The sequence below is a fragment of the Barbus barbus genome, assembly GCF_936440315.1.
Source record: "Barbus barbus genome assembly, chromosome: 16".
Lineage (NCBI taxonomy): Eukaryota > Metazoa > Chordata > Actinopteri > Cypriniformes > Cyprinidae > Barbus > Barbus barbus.
The window spans coordinates 19297741-19316835 of NC_136744.1; the positions used below are offsets into that span (position 1 = coordinate 19297741).

Consider the following 19095-nt stretch of genomic DNA (forward strand, 5'->3'; position numbering starts at 1 on the left):
CACATCACTGAATGTATGTGGCTTTTGATACAGTCATGAAAAGTTTTCAAGTGCTCTCAGAGCAACAGAACTGTCAAACGTCCAAGTACGCACTATATATTACAAAGCATTTTAACAATACATATTCACACCTCATTACTCGAGCCTGACATAGTTTCTGATTGAAAATGGACTTGCTTATGTATGCAGTTACAGTTATTTATTTGTTTCTATCAAGAAGCAGGAAATGCATTGTCATTTTGGCTCCCTATTAGAGCCATGTTTATGTAATTATCTCAGCAAGAGACTGAGGAGAAGGTGACTGTCTCCTAAGAGCTCAGTGATTGCCTCTTACATCAGTGTTTTCCTTTCACAGGCGGGAGCAGTAGTAATGGAAGTTTGTCTCAAACAAAGGTTTCTTGTCAAGTGAAATTACACAACCCCAGGCTAATGTTTACAATTTCACTATCTTACATAATGATAACAGCAACAGCAAATCATAAAAGCTTTATCGCTCTGACCAACGGCGGACAAACTGCTCGATTGAAATAAAACTTGCAAGTTCACAAAGGTGTTCGCTTTGGTTGTAATGAAGTTGGCAAACTGTGAAGTGCTAGGGTAGATTTCACTCACGCTGATGATGATGGGAGCACCATTTGTTCAAAATAGCCTCCAGGGTGTTGAATCTGCCACCTTTAATCAATAGACTTAAGTGGCCTAAAACACTTAGAGGAACTAAATAATGCAACATACGGGTAACATTTGTGTTATGCTGAAACAAAAAAATTTACTTAAATGAAAGCTCCATCACAAACGGCAAATTATGTGATTAATTAAAAAAGTAAACGTAAGAAATTACAATATAGTCAAATGAACTATATTTGAACTATATTGACTATTTCAGAACCTGCACCATCAACAAACCTCTAAAATTCCACATAAATTGAATAGTAAACAACCTTCAACTGTAAAAAGCTACTCAAAAACAGAACTGGAGGAAGACGAAATAAGGCTATATATATACACATTCCATTGCCATGATTACAATTTGAACAAGAGATGTATTATGTGAAAAGAATAATGAGAGCTCTGTATGAAATCAATGGCATTCATGTGTTTTTGATTAACATAAGAGAATCTACAATTTTCCCATCAAAGGAAATGAAGACTACAGACCCCAGCTGAGTCTACTCTACTGTATCTGGTTTATCGCTGAATTTCATGCAAATTCAGTATGCAACATTAATCTTGTCAATGAAATTACTGACAAAAATGTTCATGAACAAAGGGTGTTTTTTATTGTTATAAGAGATACTGAAGACAAGATGAAAAATGCATACGCTGAACTACTTCGTTTCAACAATTTTATTGACAAAATATGATGAGAAATGCAAGATATTAACAGGGCAGTAACAATGTTTTTTGAAGATAAAAAATTTAGAAAGTAAAAAATCCAATAATAATGATTGAGTTCCATGAGCTGAAGGAAAACAGTGAATGAACTCCAATAAAATGAAGTGCATCACAGGAAAGTTAATTAATTAGACCCTACATATACGAGATTAATTACATAAATCCACAACATAAATGTAAACAGCTTATATCTACTGTATTGCATTAAAATGAATGCACAAGTCAACCTGGACTAAGTTACATGCTAGTTAGAATGTGCAAATCACATTGTGAATATGCTCTTAATACAACTTAAACACAGACAATGAATAACTAAAAAATAATAATGAATTCACAATACTGGTGTTCAGGCTTTCATAAAGACAGTCATCACATGCTCTTTTTGTTAAAAGTTGATGCATGTTTAAATTAATACATATAATTTGTGATTATTTGGCTTAATTTAGCATTTTCCCATCAACTAAAATTATATTTTTAATTTTTATCAACCAAACATGCCATGTTGAAGTAAAATTGGATTAAAAAATTAACAACATTTTTTATTAAATATTAATTAAATTTAAAGGATATTTTCTTTAAAGAATTTTTTTAAAGAATATTTTCTTTAAACATTTTCTAATTTCTCAAAACAAAAGACTATTATTAAAGTAAAACATAGTGTAATAATGAACAATGGCAGTGCGTTCTGTGTGAAGTTCTGTTTTCTAGTATGGTTTGAACAACAAAAGCTCAACATCCCATTTGTTGCACCGTGCCACTAACACAACACATCAAGCAGGGTAAATGCAAGTAGGAGACAGAAACATGATTGTGACACTGTAGTCATTTCTTTGTACAACAAAAGGCATTCTTTTCTGCACCCTGTACCATGTTTCGACGATTTCCTAACAAGACTTACATTGATGGGGTGAGGGTGGGAGTCCGAACACTTGCAAGTGAATGACATCCAGTGTCACTATGAGACTGTGACACAAAAAAGGGCATTGGCAATAGGGATGCATTGCAGAGGACATGACTCACGAGCTGAGCTTACATGCAGGGCTCTTACAGTTCTACAAACCGCATTCCAGCGTACACATTTTCCATGAGGAAATCCCACCGCACCTCTGTATGAGGGGTAGATTGAGCCTCATTGTCTGAAACAATCAGATATTCGACTAGCATAATATAAACAAGTAGAACTGGGCCATGGCTTTTTGAGGTCTCGGGAATTCTGGGTAATGAATGACAGGGCAAAACTGTTCCCCCCGTTTAGTCGAACTTGTTTACATAACTCTCACTAGCTGCCCCTGGGCAGAGCAGAGTTGCTCAAACAGCTGCCTGCTCAATGGTGTTCTTTTCTAACTAGCGCTCCCTGTGGAGCTCCGCTAGGGCCAGAACCACTTCCCCTAGGTGACACATGCGAGCGAGTCTGAACCACACACACCAGAAGACATAACTACCACGCTTCCTGCCCCCACGCTCTGCTCCAACCGAGCCATGACATTCCCTAATTCCTATCTGGCCGAGACACCCCCACCACAGCCAGCTTCAGTCCCCGGGATGGCTGTGTTTTGAAACTCGGCCCCTGCCCTGACTGGGGAGCTTGGCCCATTGCACCTTGTCTGCTGGGAAACGAATGGAGACCTAGATGGTGCACGGGGAGAACGCATGAGAATGTGATTCTCAGCGCTGGCTTTAGATCACAGGTCCCGCTGTGCCCTGTGAAGTCAAATCCTCAGTGTTTGTGTTGGCAGGGAGTATGTAGTCCTCTGGACAGGACAAACCCTTAGTGGGGACCAGCTTACCCTGGAATTCATTTCCTCTGAGACAAGATCAGACTCACCACGTTCACTATTTTTCAACTGTCCTTACTGGCAGGAATCGAGGGCGAATCGCTGCGTCCGGACGAGTAAATACGTGGATGAGGCTTATGATAAATGGAAAGTAAATCACAGAAAGTGAGACCCTAGGGGGAGGTAAATTGCAGCAGTGTTGAATTGAGTAGGTGTGGACACTATTGGGGGACAGGACTTTTCTTGTGTTTCCACTGGCATTCACACAAGCAACTGAAATATAAAACAGGACAGTTCTGACAGTGATTTACTGACTGGTCTCAGGCTAGTATTATAGCATGCGGTGTTTTGTCCTAATAAAACTCAGCATTTGTTCTTTTAGTATTTGCTTCTCTAAGCTGTTTAACATGAGGATGATACCAACTTAGTGAACCCCATTGTGCAGATTCCTATAGACCAGGGGTTTTCAGGCTTTCAAAGAAAAGAAAACTGGAGAGGAAATTTCATATTTTTATTATGTATTTTTAGGACTGTCAAATTGAACAGTAAATCTGCTCTTGAACAATATTTATTTTGAACCACACAATATAAATACATTTGAAATTAATTGAAAATATGACTTTTAAGGTTTACACATCTAATATTATTCTAACAGTGGACAAAAAGATTTAGTTGAAAGAAAAACAAATCAATAAAATAAAAAAAGACAAAATGTCAATATCGCGAAGATGAGTTTTTAAAATAATTTGCACTGGCTTTAGAACAGTAACAATATAAGGCCAATTACTTTGCAAACAACATCTTCATAATATCACGTTTTTTCAGACACAATATAAAAGTGTCTTCACACAGGAAAACAAACGTTTTATATATATATATATTAGAAAGATGAATCTTCATATTTGGGGGCCCTTAAGTTTGAAAAGATTTTTTTTTTTTTTTTAGTTTTGAAAATAGCTTAATATCGTAATGGAAATAACAATAATATCATAGTCAACGTAACATGACCATGAGTGCTATGTTTTTGTAAATTAATCCACAATTACATCATAACACTGATACACTTCAGTCCAATCTGTTATAGGCCTAATTGCACATGAGCAATATTTTCCATCACCCATCAGGGACAGCAAACGCCCTTATAAAAACAAACATCAGTGTATTTCAGTGCAGCATGTTGACAACGTCAAAGGAAAAGTCTGTAAATTACCTGAGCCGTGCACAAATAGGTGGAGATATTTTATCATGATAGAACTTTTAACAGTCTGCAGGGAACCCTCATCATCTTTCATAAAGGGAGGTTTGCCACTTTAATCCCACATCTGGTCTGCATTACCATTCCATGCAGCTCTGACTTGAGTCTGGGCCTGAACAAGAACCTCAGCCTGTCAATGTCCAAAGACTATAAAACACTAAAGGCTTAAAATTAAAGATGACACTGTCTCCTTCACAAACACTTGTATTTTATTTTTGTTTCTGGAACTTTTGCAAGTTTAACACTATTTTTTATTCATGAATTCAATATTGGAATGAAGAAAGCGAAAGACCAGACAAGGAAAAAACTCAGGAACAAACTCTACATTAAAACCACCAATTCGTGTTTAAAAACTGAAACTAAAATAGTTTTTTAAAGAAGCTTGGACATAATTTTCCTTGTCCTAAGGGTAAACATCGCTCCGAGAATGCTGTTGCAATAGTCGAAACAAGACAATTAAAGGTCAGGGAGTGGTTTCTCATGATTTCCTATGGTTTTCCTAGTAAAACAGAGCATTTAAGCACGTAACGAATTTGAATCACAAACTTGTCACCTGTTTATCTTGAGGGCAAGAAATTCTCACTCTGGCATCTCTGACTTTTGCAGTATTTCTTTTCTCACTGAGACCATTCATACCACATTAACGTGACCATTTGTTTAAATGTGTTGCTTTGTAATCATATTGCCATGCATCTACACAAAACCACTGCTTTATGAAGCTTTTAGTTACATTTGCTAGAACAACAACGGCTAATTTCACCTGTGAAACACATGTGCCTATATAAAAGACTTTCTGAAAATGACTGTTTGCCTCATTTCCTGCTGAACACATTTTATGTGTGATATCCCTGATGTTAATGTTTTTGTTATTATCGACTAATGTCACTGTCAGACACCAGAGAAATTTAGATGAAAAAAATAAAGAAAATCAGATGGAATTCATGTTTAAAAAAAAAGATTGCTCAGTGGCCTGGTGTTACCTCTCAATGCTCAGCACAGTAGCTCTCTGAAATAACTTGATACACAAGACTAAAAAGACAGATAGATGCCTGTTTGACAAGTAGGTCAATGAAGCAACATGTCTCTCTTTCTATCTCCCCAGGGTGTGCAGAGTTCGTTGGCTGCTTACCTGCGGGCAGTCTTTGATATAGTGTCCCTTGTTGAAGCAGAGATGGCACAGGTAGTTTGGTGGAGGTCTCTTGCTGGGCTTGCGTGGCTCAGAGGACAGGGAGAGGTCGGAAAAGTGGTCTGTTAGAGAGTTCAGCCCGTCCACTATGTTGTTAAGAGAGCCATACGGTGACACACTTTTGTACAAACCATTATTCAGGGCCTGCAAAGCATAACAGGACATCCACAATACAAAAATTAGCTTATCCCAATGTGAATACGAAACTGAAGCACACTATGTCTTCATCCAATGTCTTTTGAACATGTCATAATATGCAGCTCTCAATTACAGTCTATAGGCTAAAGCTGTAAGAACTATTTAAAATATGATTAAGTACATAATCAAAAACGATATCCTCAATTATGTGGAACTTTACTCTATTAGGCATATTATCGAATATATGAGATTTCTAATTCAGCATCAGTTCCTAAATTGGGGCGACATAATCCACTAAAGCCAGTGATAAGTACATGAGTCTAAGATTTGCAAATCAGATTGCCATTTAACCACAGAGAGTACAGTAGATAATCAAACATACGCTACAGACGATTTGGATGGGAAGATGTTGCTTGAGTGATGTCTTCCTCTGGTTATGCTTTGGAAGGTTATGTTATTGTTGAAGTCTCATGTTGGACAGTACTGAAACTTTATACTTGGCAAGTCCAGATAACTGTCATTTAGTTCTCAGCAAGCCAGGACAATAAACAGTTTATGTACGTATCTCTCAGACGAGTCTGTTTTCATCAGTTAGATCAAGTCTGAATGCAGCAAATAAGCTTTTTTAGATCTTTCTATTATAGCTGTACATGTGACATTCATTTTTCATCCTGGCCAGTCAAATCCAGCTGATATGAATTCTTTGTGAGAGAAATTGATGAGAAACACACAAACCAATTCCTCCAAAATTCTAAACTTCTGAGTGTCTGACAAAAGATTATGAGTTACATAAAATTAGAAATCTTTAGACGTGTTTATTTAAAAAAATATTAAGCCTATAAAAAGTTGTCATGAGAAACTAAGCATCCAGCTACACTGTTATTTTGAGTTATGACCAGCAGTGAAGTCTAAGATCAACAAGAAGTATATGAAAAGGCAATGGAAATTTGGAAGAGTTCTGTGTAAACAAAAAACTAACAAATCGCACAGCCATGTTTTAAATGTTCATTTTTAAACATCATGAAAATACAAAAATGATGATGATCAGTAGTTATGTCTGAATGCATTCATACAATTTTTATCGATTTTTATGTAATAATGCAACCACAATACTGTTTGTAGCTGTCAGAAAGGAATTTGGCTGTGTCTCCTGAGGGATACGGCCCTCACACACATTTACACCAGTGGAGGACCCCTTCACACAGCTGGACAGCCAGTCAAGGGGTCACTCCTAACTACTGCCATTCACCACTAACACACACAATCCCAGTTAACACTTTCTGAGAAAAGTGCAGACAATTTGGTAAGTTATACAAACAAAGACAATTAAAAAAATCTAGAATTCTAGTTCCAACCTACTTCCTTAGTTGTAAATATTTAACAGATTGATTTCTGGCCTCACAAAGGGGGAGAAAAAATGCTCTTTGTGTAATATGGGAATTTTGAAAGCATTCTTAACCCTCCACATATGAGAAAAAGAAAAGAGAGAGGAAAAAAAGAAAGGGAGAGAAAACTAAAGAGGGGGAGGTAGAAAAATAGAGAGAACTTGTCATAAGGCAAACTTGTTTTTATTAACTCTGATTACGAATAAAAAAAATTCCCTTCCTCAAACTTTCCACTAAACATCAACACTTTACCTCTTTCTCAGCCACAACACTGTCATTACATCATTAAAAAGAAAATGCATTCATATGTTCAAGCTTCTGGAGGTAATTCTCTCATTTAAAAAAATAGAAGAGTACAAAAAGATTCAGTAGACTTTTAGTTCCATGTGCACGCCTTTACCATACAAAGTGCCATAACTATTATATTTAATTAGAAAAGCATTCCTTATTTTAATGATAAGTGAGAACCATATTAGTTTCTTCTTTATCCATGTTTTATGACAATATTTCCAGGAAATATAAATATAGCAAGTAGTTCCCAAAAGTAGGCCTACATTAATCTCACTTGAATCTTGAAATAACTTTTGAACTATAAAACACTTAAACAACTAATTTATGAATTTTCCTTAAAATTTTCTTTTGGTAATACAATCAAATCTATTTATTCATAGAGGATAACCGAATAGCATCGTTCTTTATGATAATAATAATAATACAGACTGAAGTGTTATATGTCTTCAGCAACTATTACAACCTCAGAAATGAGCATCATTTTTCAATATCCCAAACTCAATTATGGCAGCACACATTTTAGGCCTGCAGAGATCAGTAAGCAATCATCAAACTCAGACTTCTGATTTATTGGACCTCATGTTGAAAATAAGCAGTAAATTAAATGCATGTAGTCTTATGATCAAAATAAGGAACTTTCATGGATGACTGCCTCATTTGGCTGTACACGTGGTATTACAAAATACAATAAACTGAGTGTGCAAAGCTGCAGGCTGGCACGATTTTAATGATCATTGAAACTAAATTCTTTGCATAGTATTGCAATAAAATAAATAAATACAAGTCATTATTATTACACGATAGAAATGAAAAGAAAAAAATATTACAAAATGATTGTTTCAAGTTTCCAGAGATTAAAAGATTATGTAAGTCTCTTAAAGCATTTGTGTATTGTATAAATGTAGTATTATACAATGATATTTATATAATAATACAAATAATTATATAATAATATAAATCTTATTCCAGTCTGCAGGTACCGTTATCTCCATGAACTTATTTCCAAAAACATTATCTGTAGGAGAACAGAAAACGAGTTACCTCATTCCTCTGCAGCTGAAAGAAGTTGTTGAGATAGTTGGAGTTGAGAGAGGAGCTCAGGTCATTGGTGGGAGTTTTGCTGTAGTTCAGGTCCGGATGGGAAGAGTTGGGCTCGGGTCGGAAAGCATCGAAAGCACTCGTCTGATGCGTGTCTTGTAAAGAAAGGTAAACCCAGTTGAGAAGCTGTGCAGGCTGGTACACTGAGGTACTGGTGTCTATAGCAGACAACAAGCTCATGTTGTTACTGTAACTTTCACTCTTCCACTGTTACTTTTGGAAAAGGCAAACTTGTTCAGAATCTACTGTGAATGCGCCGTCCAGTTTTCCACACCCCAAAAAATCAGCGCCTCTCTCTCTTCTTCCAGCACAGACCCTATTCCTTCGCTGGGATCCGTGTCCCAGGTTGATAATTACACAAAAGTCATTGCTCTGATATGTCAGAATATAAAGTTTTAGCCCGCTGTGCACGGCCCGTTATCTCGCTTTATTTGCACTGTAACAGCAAGGAACTCATTGAATATTCATGTAGCGTCTGCTCGCGTCATTGTCTCACGCGGCCAATCAAAACGCGCTGTTTAACATACGCGCTTGTATATAGGGACAACCTGTTGCTTATTGGCTACTAGCTAATTTCAACAGAATATTCATGTTTACCACGGAAACATATGGTTTCATATAGCTTAGAATTATTTTAAACGAGATCATGTCTAAATTGTAGTCCCCCACAGAGCAATTAGAGCATTCCATTTTATACGCATTTAAATAGTGTCGTTTAATGATTCATTAAGTGTTTTACTCCCATACTTAATATAAGGGTAAAGGACCCCCCCCCCCCCCCCCCCCCCTCACCCCACACCACACAAAACAACTTAACTGACACCAGTTCATATGGAAGAGGTTAGTGGTATATGTGAAACTAAACACCTTAAGGAAACCAATAGGCTGTAAGCAAATGGGTTTGCTTATTTAACAACAGAGGTGAGATTCTTAAGTGATAACCCACAAACAAATCCCAGGGAAACGTTCCTTAAAAACACCAGAAAAAAAGATCAGGTATTAGTTTTTGAATGAACATTTGTTATCAATTTAATCAATCATATTTAAGCAGAAGTAGTAAAGAAAATAAAAGGCCTACTAATAAGAAGAAAGAAATACACCCAGAACATAACGGCTGCATTTTGATGGACCAGATAATGTAAAGGATTCTCACACAGCAAACCAACAAACTCACCTCAGGTATTCTGGCCTACAATCTCAAACTGATTAGTGCTCCACTTTGTGGTGTTGTTAATATACTTACTTGCCTTTCTGCAGACAGTTTTTAACACTTCATTCACCTGACTGATCTAAATCGAACAGGTAACATTACCCACAAGAATGTATCTGGGATTTGATTAGATGCACAGCATTCATATAAATGTATACATGTTTAGTAAACGGTTCAATTTTGAAAAGTCAAAATGTTTAATGCATAAAACTGAAAAAAATATTTGAATTCAACATTATATCTTAAAACATGGATGTCAAATTTACATTGTACAATTAAAGATAATTAATCAAAGATAAATCAATTCAAATAAAGAAACCATATTTACAATACACACCAAAGCTTTGAAGCAACAGTGCTTTAAGAAATCCTTGTCAGTAGAACAGTCATTATCACTGCAGAATATAAATATAGAAACTGTTTCTGTTTGGGTCTTAAGGCAAGCACCGGTAGCAAGTCACCAACATGTGACTGTGATCTTTGCAGGGCGACTGCATTCACTACAGAACTTGCTCACGTTTCTGTCTCTTCCAGATGGACAGTAATAACATCTTTTTCTTATTCTGTTCTGACAGCTCTGTTCTTGGACATCTGTCCATGGCCTCAAGGATGATCATGGATAATCCAGGGCTTTCTTCTCTGCGCCTATGTATCTGAGGCACTACAAGCTCTTTCACTAGCTCTTTTATGAACAAGCGCTGGGTGTTATGACCACCTCCCATGAAGCTAGGGTGCTGAGCAATGAAAATGGAGTAGGAGTTTACAATGACAATATCCAACATGTTATACCAAAGCAGCATAGGCCGTCTCTTTGTTTGGTGCTTGCAAGTATAATTTTCAGTCATTATCTTAACACTGCTGACTCCTCCTTTGGTGCGGTTGTAGTACTGAATGACCTCTGGCTTGTTTTTAGCACTTGTTTCATTCAGCGCATTGCTGGTATGCATTGTACTCAACAGAATCGCTGCCTTTTTTAGTTTTGGCACATAGCTCACCATGAATACTTTGCCACAAAAACCAAACTCGGAGGTATGTAGTGCTCGTAACTTGGATGGCTTCATAATCGGCGGCACATGTGGATTCTTATGGTGAAGGGCCCCAACCATGGTCAAGCGTTTCTCGAAAAGCTTCTCCGCCAGAGGGACACTGGTGATGTATCTGTCCATTGTAATGTTGAGACCTATCATGAGAAACAAACACAAAAGGCAAGGTCATTAGGTAACACAACAACAATGATGGTCTGGCACAGTGTTTGTGGCTGAGGGCTGGTATCAAGAAAGCTGCTGGTTTGATCCCTACAAGAAGTAAACTATGAAAATGTGTGTGCTTTGGGATAGTTAACCCAAAGTGTCTCAAATGGAAGATATACTACTAGTGGCAATCTTTTTTAGGATTCTTTGATGAAAATGTTTACCTTTTTGCTGAAGTCCATTGGACAACCTCAGGACTGCGTTCTCTGCAAGGTTCTCCTCAGTCTCCTCTCCCGGCTGTCTGCCTGTGTAGATGACCCCATCAATGGCATAGGGGACCTCGGCATCGCACATCCAAAAGATTTTTATGCCACTCTTGGTCGGGCAGCTTTGCACGTGTTGCAGAAACTTGCATCTTCCCTGGAATGGCACAAGCTCCTCACCCACAGTGACACAATCCCTCGGAATGAACCTTTTCCTGCAGTTGATCAGAAACAGGTCCCACACATTTCGGAAGGCTGCCATGTTGTCAGATGACTCTCTTGCCACCCTGGTTTTCTTGTTATCAAATTGCAGGAATCTGTGAAGGTCTTGATATCTACCAACAGACATAGTAGCTCTATAAAGTGGGTTCTGTAACGGATCCATAAACAGCTCCCAGATTGGGACATCGCAACTTCTCTCCACACCAATGAGAAGGCTCAGACCAATAAAGACTTTTAGCTCCTCTTTAGTGATCTTTTGCCACACTTTGCCTTTTGCTAACTCTGCTCTCAGTCCATCCAAGTTGGTGCATTGCAGGATCTCATCAATGATGTTTTCGCTCATGAAAAGTTCCCAGGCATCTTTAGGTGTCTCTACTGAAGACCCTGGTGCAGGCCCTGGACAGCTCTGTGAGGAGGTCATGGTTTCACTTTGAGGAGGATATTTGCACCAATAAGAGTCTCCTTTGCTCCATCGACTCAAGTGGTCTTCACTCTCATCATCACTAGATTCCTCAGATGAGAACTCGAAGTCTGTGAGGCCAGTTTTCTGACCTTCTGTCAAATCTTGGCCATCACTATCAGAGACCTCAGATTCCAAATCAGGGGCAGCAATGGATTCATATTCTTCTCTTAGTGTATCTTTAACCTCAGCTGCAGGCTTTTTAAGGTACGCCATAGACAAAACTGTAAAAATACAAACACACAAGCACAAACAGTTGTAGTGTCATCAGTAAATTTAAGAAAAGTTCAAAATATGCATCAGTGGTATTATTCTTGTGAATTACGCTTTTAGTAATTCACTTACATGAACTTCCACCATAGCACACACAGAACATTTTCTTTCGTCTTATTCCATATAAACCCATGTTGTCCAACACACTACCGAATACTTTATTCCAAAGACTATAGAATGCCTTAAAGGGACTTTTTTATACTAAAATTATTATTTTGTGAAAGATGCCATTTTTAATATTTTAAAAAAAAATGCGATATTTGTGCTGTCAACATTTTGATATGAACAGTTCTATCAAACTGGCTACATGCAGGGCATTTGTTTACTCGGCAAAACTCAGGTGGCTCAGAATGTGCAGTATTTGGTCTCCCTCTGGTGGAGAAATTGTAAAAGAATAATTCACCCCAACATTTACTCACCCTCATGTTGTTCCAAACCTGTATTACCACATTTACTCTGCGGAACACGAAAAAATATATTTTACAGAATGATTAAACTGTTATTCTCCACACAGTGAAAATTAGTTGGAAAGTTGATTTTCATTTTATGGACAAAATCACCCCCAAAAACATTCAGTATTTTTAAAAATAACTTCTTTTGTGTTTGACGAAAGACAAACAGGTCTGAGAGCGAGTAAATAATGACAACATTTTCATTTATAATGTTCAAAAATTTGGGGATGGTAAGATTTTTTTTCCCAAAGAAATTAATAGCTACTTTATTTGAACAAGGATGCATTCAATTGATCACAATTTACAGAAAATACGTTACAAAAGATTTCTATTTCAAAAAATGCATAATAGCTTCACAAAATTTGCTGTTTTCAACATTGATAATAAGAAATTAGTCTTAAGCAGCAAATCAGCATATTAGAATGATTTCTAAAGAATCATGTTACACTGAAGACTGGAGTAACGGTTGCTAAAAAAAATTGCTTTATTGTAATTTTATCAAATAAATGTAACCTTGGTGAGCATAAGATAATTAATTCAAGAACAAAAAACAAAACAAATACCAACCCCAAACTTTTGAACAGTAGTACAGATAGACATGTACAGAGCATGGGTCATCATAGCGAAATTACTTTTATTTTCAAACCATTATCATTCTATCATTATTTCACTCAAGCAAGATTTTTCACAGTGTTGATACTTTATCATACAATCTTCTTTCTATACCGATTTGTGATATCTTATCTATGCTACATTTGATTCTTCTGAACATTTCTTCAAACACAAGATATCAGAAAGAGAACTGAATTTGAGACTTAAGTCTGTAATCCTCTCATTTTAATGCAAGCTTGCTACAGAAAGCCACTTGGAAAACTTTAAACGTGTAGTAAGCAAGAGTATTGTCTATTATAAATTACTGGACATCTACTGGAATAAACTATACACTCTTCAAGAGTGGAACAAAATCATTCAAGGGGATGAGATGATTCTTTCAAACCACCATAAAAAGCAGATAAAAAATGATTTAAGTCAAAAAGCCTTCTCAAATCATGTACTAAAAACACATTTACCACTTTACATAAGGAAATATTCATCCTTTAAGGAAGGAATAAAAATTTAAACCCTTCCACTGCTACGAAAAATGCCGATACACATCATGGACCCTAATCGAGATGGTTTTTCAGATGCAATCTGTAACTGTACCCATATCTGTATGCTTTACCACACACAGAACACTGGAAAGGTCTCTCCTTTGAGTGGGTCCGTTTATGTTTGTTAAGTATGTAAACGCGTTTAAAACTTTTCCCACAGGGCACATATAAGGTCTCTCTCCACTGTGATCTCTCTGGTGCACCCTTAAGTCATAGATGTCAAAAAACCTCTTCTCACACTGGTTACATGGAAAAGGCCTGTCACCGGCATGTCTAGTAAATGTATTTTCAAATAAGAGGGCTTGGCAAACTTCGTTTCACACTGATCACAACCGGATGGTCTCTGTCTCCTGTGAATTTTCACATGATCCGTGAGAAGATCTGACCGCTGGAATTCTTTCCCACAGGTTTCACAACTAAATCGCTCTTCTTTATGCTGTTTGTTGGATGTTCTGCCTTTACCTGCTTTCTCTGGATGCCGTGTGGCATTTCCCTGCATTATTAAAGATTTCATTCTTTCACTTGACACATCAGAATTCATTCTAGTTGGTTTAACTTGTTCTGTTGGCTCTGTTGATTTTCTTTTTCTTGATGTTCTTTTCTTGTCTGTGCATTTTTTTCTTTTGCTTGATGCATCACGTCTTCTATTCAGAGGTTTATCTGGAGAAGTGTGCTTGTTTGCTGTGATTTCAAGCTCTTCTTCCATCTCAATTGGAGGCATTAGGCCAGTTGGTAAGATTTGCAGACCAAGGTCCAAAAACTCCTCTTTAACACTCCCCTGAAAACGAGAAAACCTTCCTAGCTCGTTCACATCAAGCGTTGAAGAGTCATCTTGATCAGGTTCCACTTTAACTATTTCTGACTTAATGAAGTCTGATTGCAAGGTCAGTGAACAGTCATCTTCGCCTTTTAACCATCCATTCATAAAGTGCTGGGAAACTGCTCTGGCAGATGGCAAACCTTGCTCCATTTTAACAAGTCTTCGACTTCCGATGCCCAGCTCTAATTCAACTAGTTCTTCTTGAGACTGGACGTGAATTCTTCCAAAGGCTGAACCAGAACTATAGTAGGCAAATATTAATGCTCTGTCCAACGATGTATTTGTTGTTGTTTTTATATCAAAATTACTTGAGATTGCATTATTCTCTTCTTATCATTACAATGCAATTTCATAGCTTGCTGAACTAAAACAACCATAAAATACACACTGCACTGACTTCACTGGGGAGGGAAATGGCATGTTTCTGTTTAGTTCTGATTTGTTTAGGGAATAATTGAAATGAAATGTTGCCGTTGCAGGAATATTTCATACCACTCACCAGTTATTTGCATTCAGAAAAGTTACTTTTATTGTTGACTAAAAGGTAAGCCATGTTTGCGATACTGAATTATCTTCTTCGGTGGCTTTAGGAACGAGTTGAGAAGCAACTACATGTGTGTATACTGCCACCTACTGGGCGAGATTGAGAATATTAATAGTAGGTCAATTCTGTGCTCAAAGGATATTTTTTGTTTTACCTGCAAATTTAGAGGGTCTCATTTGGACAACTGAAACGTAGGCATACAATTTAACAGTTTCCTTCCTTATCTAAATTAAACCAGAAAAACTTAAATTTTTCATTCCATTTTGTAAGTTTATAAAAAACAGAAAACTAACACAAAACATCCTTTATAAAGTAAGAGGTGTTTAATACAAAATATTTTCAGATCTTGTGCAAAGTACAGGCATTATTTGAAATCATTTGAGATTTTTAGATACCCACAAATCAACATTTGCTGAATGTGATTAAATTGGATGGCATTTTAAACATTTGTCATGCAGTATAATCGTAAGCCATTGCATTCAGATTTTCCTTCTATTCCCCTTAAAAGACACAAAATCGCTCAGATCTTATGAAAATGTCAGTCAATCCATCTCACTCTTCAGAACATGAGGACAGTTTTCAGAGTTTAGATGAGAATGACCCAGAGGCAAGAGTGTAGTGAGATATAAGACGCTCTGCTTCTCTCCAGCCGCTCAGCAACGCTCCATGAACTGTAGAGAAGAAAGACCTGTGTGTGGCTTCTCCTGCAAATAACACCTGCAAAAATAAAGTGTCATTCATATTATATCATCAATTAACAATGTAAAGAAGTGTCAAGAGTAAAGGGGAAATGTCTATATATATATATATATATATATATATATATATATATATATATATATATATATATATATATATACATATATAGCGTACTGTTCAAAAGAAGAATGAAATCTAGTTGCTTGAACAAACATTGACAAAATGAGTGTAGTTGCACCTTAGAATTTGAGCCTTTCAGCGGCAAGGGTTCAGCAAGGTTATCTAGATCATATCCGGAGCAACCTTTGGCCACATAGGTGTAAGATCCACAGGAACAGGGTTTATGGAACCACTGAAATCTTAAAAGCTTCCTTGGTGTAATAGTTGGATTTCCTGAAAATTGTTATGAAAGACTAATGAAAGACATAAATTAATGGTAATATTTCATATTCTAAATTTGATTGTTCTATTGGAGATATATAGTGGGGTACAAAAGTTTGAGACCACCAGTAAAAAGTATAATATCAGCCTAATAACTTTTGTTTTAATGACAGCAGCATTCAAGCTGAAATGAACTTTATAAACCTTTCGTTTTTATTTTTTATGTGGTTAATATTATAAATTTTACTTAATACATTTTTACAAATGTATGTGTTTATTAATAGATATTACATTTAGATCTCAGATTTTTATGATGGTCCTAGACTTTTGGACCCCATCAAATAATGTTCTATTAAGCTGTAAAGAGCCTCTTATCTCTTGTACAAAGTAAAAATGTTACCAGTAAATATGCGCAGGAGCTGTGTGACACTGTGCAGCACTTCATGCTCAGAAAGAGTTTCCATGTACTCAGACTCCAGTCCTGCGATCCATCCACAGAGCACATGGCCATATCTCCAATCAGAAAATAAATATCATATTAATAGTAGCCTAAACTTTAGTATTTAAAGCAAAATTAAAGACTATGTTTACCTCTCTGTGGGCTTCAGCACAGTGAACCTAATCAACTTTCTAATCCAGGACATCTTTACATCAGAAACAACATCAGCAAGATGTGTCTCGTCCTCCCAGACGAGGTAGATCAACTCACAGTCTTCATCCCAGAAAGGCTGCTCAAACTCAAGAAAGATTTTGTTGTTGGTCCCAAAGCCCATTCTCTGGATGGAGTTCAATTTGTGCAGTGGAAGAGGAGGGCTCAGAAAAGTGCTCTGGTGCTCCTTAAGGTATCCTGCAATGAATCAGCACATTAGATCTCATGCAGAAAGCAACAGTGTTTTCAAAATGACATTATGAAAATAACACCTAAATTAATCTGACTTTACAATTAGGCTAAAATGTGTGTGCTCCATGCAGTACTTTTTATTTATCGTTCTCAGTGGCTTTCTTTCACATTCAACTTAGATTTAACTTAATAGATTAATAGTCAGATACAAACTGTTCACTTTCAATTAATGCTGAATCTATACGTACCCAGTGGGACAGTGACAATAACATGGTCTGCTGCAAATGTCTCTCCATTCACACATTCAATCATAATGGGGAATGATGTTCCTGTAGATTTTGTTCCATTCTTGGTGTAGTTCCAGTGAATGCACTTCACTGGCTTGTTTTACCAGACTATGTCCTTGGGAAGTTCCTTCATCATGTGATCAATTAAACCTTCATAACCTCTAGAGGAAAAAAAGAGAATGCATTGCATGAAAACCTTGCAAGATTAAAGGAAGCATTGTTTAAATTTGAGACACTTAGATTCAACTTCTCCAAGAAAGGCTTTGAGTCTCTGATCACTCACCCTGGGAAAGTGCAGTCCAATCCTGGGAGATTTTATACATGCCGAAGGCTCCCAGGCCTACATCATCCATCGTGCGGGTTCCACTGACACAGCAGTCCAGCTTGAGCAGTGTGTTAATCATGCCCAGTCTTAATGCAGTCTTAGCCTGGTCTTCCTTCCACTCTTCAGGGGCCAGTCGTTCAACCTCAGCCTTGACAAACTCCCCAACACTCGGCAGAGGTTCTCCACCGCTGTCATGGAACTGCTGACTCCTTTCCAATAATTTCATGAAAAACTCCACCACTGGCCCCAGTTTCCGACCTGAACTGGTAAACCAGTTGGGAACAAACCTGCGATGATGAACACCAAAATCAATGGCCTGGTTTTCTTCAGACATTGACTTTTTGTCAAGGAGCTGGTATTCACATGCCAAACGAAACACTGGGTTTTCCTTTGATGGGCCATGGATCCAGTTGGCGCCGATCTCTACAATGTTATCACATTGAATGAATAGGAAAAAGTTCAATGTGAAATGCATGTATGGAGAAGACTATAGGGCTATGTTGACACGCTATATAGAATAAGTTGCTACAATGAGATCTGCCCTTTAAGCAGCCTATTATAGGCTTTTCAGCAAAATGTAAACAGTACAACAAAAAGCAAAATATGAATAGTTAAAAAAAGGAAATATTGTAATTAATCAATTCTATAAATTTGTAATACTAACAGCATGTGTGTCAACTTGGTCCAACCTGACATTTACAAAAAATATATATGTCGGATCGGAATTCAACCTTAAAATGTACTTTCATCATATTTTACCCTTGCCTGACCGTATTCTAGTGTGGTTGTATTAGTTTCACATGTTAAACCAATAACAATAGAAAAAACAGAACTATTAATTTTATAAACTCTTAAAAGCACTAGGCCTATAATCCCTGTACATACCCAGCCTGCCCGTTCGTATTCTCCCACCGCTTCTCGCAGTCGCTTCTGTGATTTGTACATTATGAAAACCGTGTTTTAGTAATTCCTGAGATGCCGCATCCGATTATAATTATCTGAGAATCACGAGCTGAACGTAGCCCATTGAATCTGCTGGTGCACGACACTCTCATGAAGGACTGGACTAAATGTTTCGTTTAACTGAGGACTTAAACTCAACGCTCCTAGCCTGCCCATGTGAACTGTACTTGACCCCAGAAAACTGAGTCTGTCCTCGCTGCAGCCTGTAGCACAATGACGTACTGGATCAGATCCAATACGTAGTGGATGTTTTACGCGCATGCGCAAAGTGGGGCTGTCATTAATGCTAGTATTAAATATAAATTAAACTGTAATTACGAGATGTATAGGTGTTTTACAGGCTTACACAAAATATAGTATACTGTGATTTTAAACCTGTAGTGCAGGCTATATACAAGGATGGAGTAGTTTTGAAAGAACGAGTTTATTTTTTATTAGTTTGATTCGTTTTGGGAATACAAATCTACTAATTACAATGTTGTTTCTTTATGAAA

General features: G+C 37.1%; 2 protein-coding genes and 1 pseudogene across 4 annotated transcripts in view; all 3 read right to left on the reverse strand.

Annotated features, from left to right (window-relative positions):
• The window catches only part of LOC306882790 (zinc finger CCHC domain-containing protein 24), a 35647-nt gene extending 26661 nt beyond the window's left edge, over positions 1-8986 (reverse strand). The window contains exons 1-2 of the mRNA XM_079437678.1: positions 8464-8986; positions 5552-5752 (exon numbers count right to left, since the gene is read on the reverse strand). Of these exons, the coding sequence (XP_079293804.1) occupies positions 5552-5752; positions 8464-8700 (438 nt within the window). The 5' untranslated portion in view covers positions 8701-8986. The remainder of the gene's footprint in view (positions 1-5551; positions 5753-8463) is intronic.
• A 926-nt stretch (positions 8987-9912) lies between these two features.
• LOC306881998 (piggyBac transposable element-derived protein 4-like) lies at positions 9913-15143 on the reverse strand. Of its 2 annotated transcripts, XM_079436413.1 has the most exons (4): positions 15061-15143; positions 12558-12594; positions 11145-12089; positions 9913-10910 (listed from the first exon to the last, which is right to left on the reverse strand). In XM_079436413.1, the coding sequence occupies exons 3-4, from the start codon at positions 12079-12081 to the stop codon at positions 10231-10233; spliced, it is 1617 nt and encodes a 538-aa protein (XP_079292539.1). In that variant the 5' UTR covers positions 12082-12089; positions 12558-12594; positions 15061-15143; the 3' UTR covers positions 9913-10230. The 2 variants fall into 2 exon arrangements, with proteins under 2 accessions (XP_079292539.1, XP_079292538.1); XM_079436412.1 differs by lacking the exon at positions 12558-12594.
• A 541-nt stretch (positions 15144-15684) lies between these two features.
• LOC306882562 (peroxisomal N(1)-acetyl-spermine/spermidine oxidase-like) lies at positions 15685-18693 on the reverse strand (annotated as a pseudogene). The gene is made up of 7 exons: positions 18524-18693; positions 17597-18076; positions 17275-17474; positions 16777-17032; positions 16586-16698; positions 16043-16197; positions 15685-15822 (listed from the first exon to the last, which is right to left on the reverse strand). The product of its transcript is annotated as a peroxisomal N(1)-acetyl-spermine/spermidine oxidase-like (transcript).
• Positions 18694-19095: the final 402 nt, after the last annotated feature.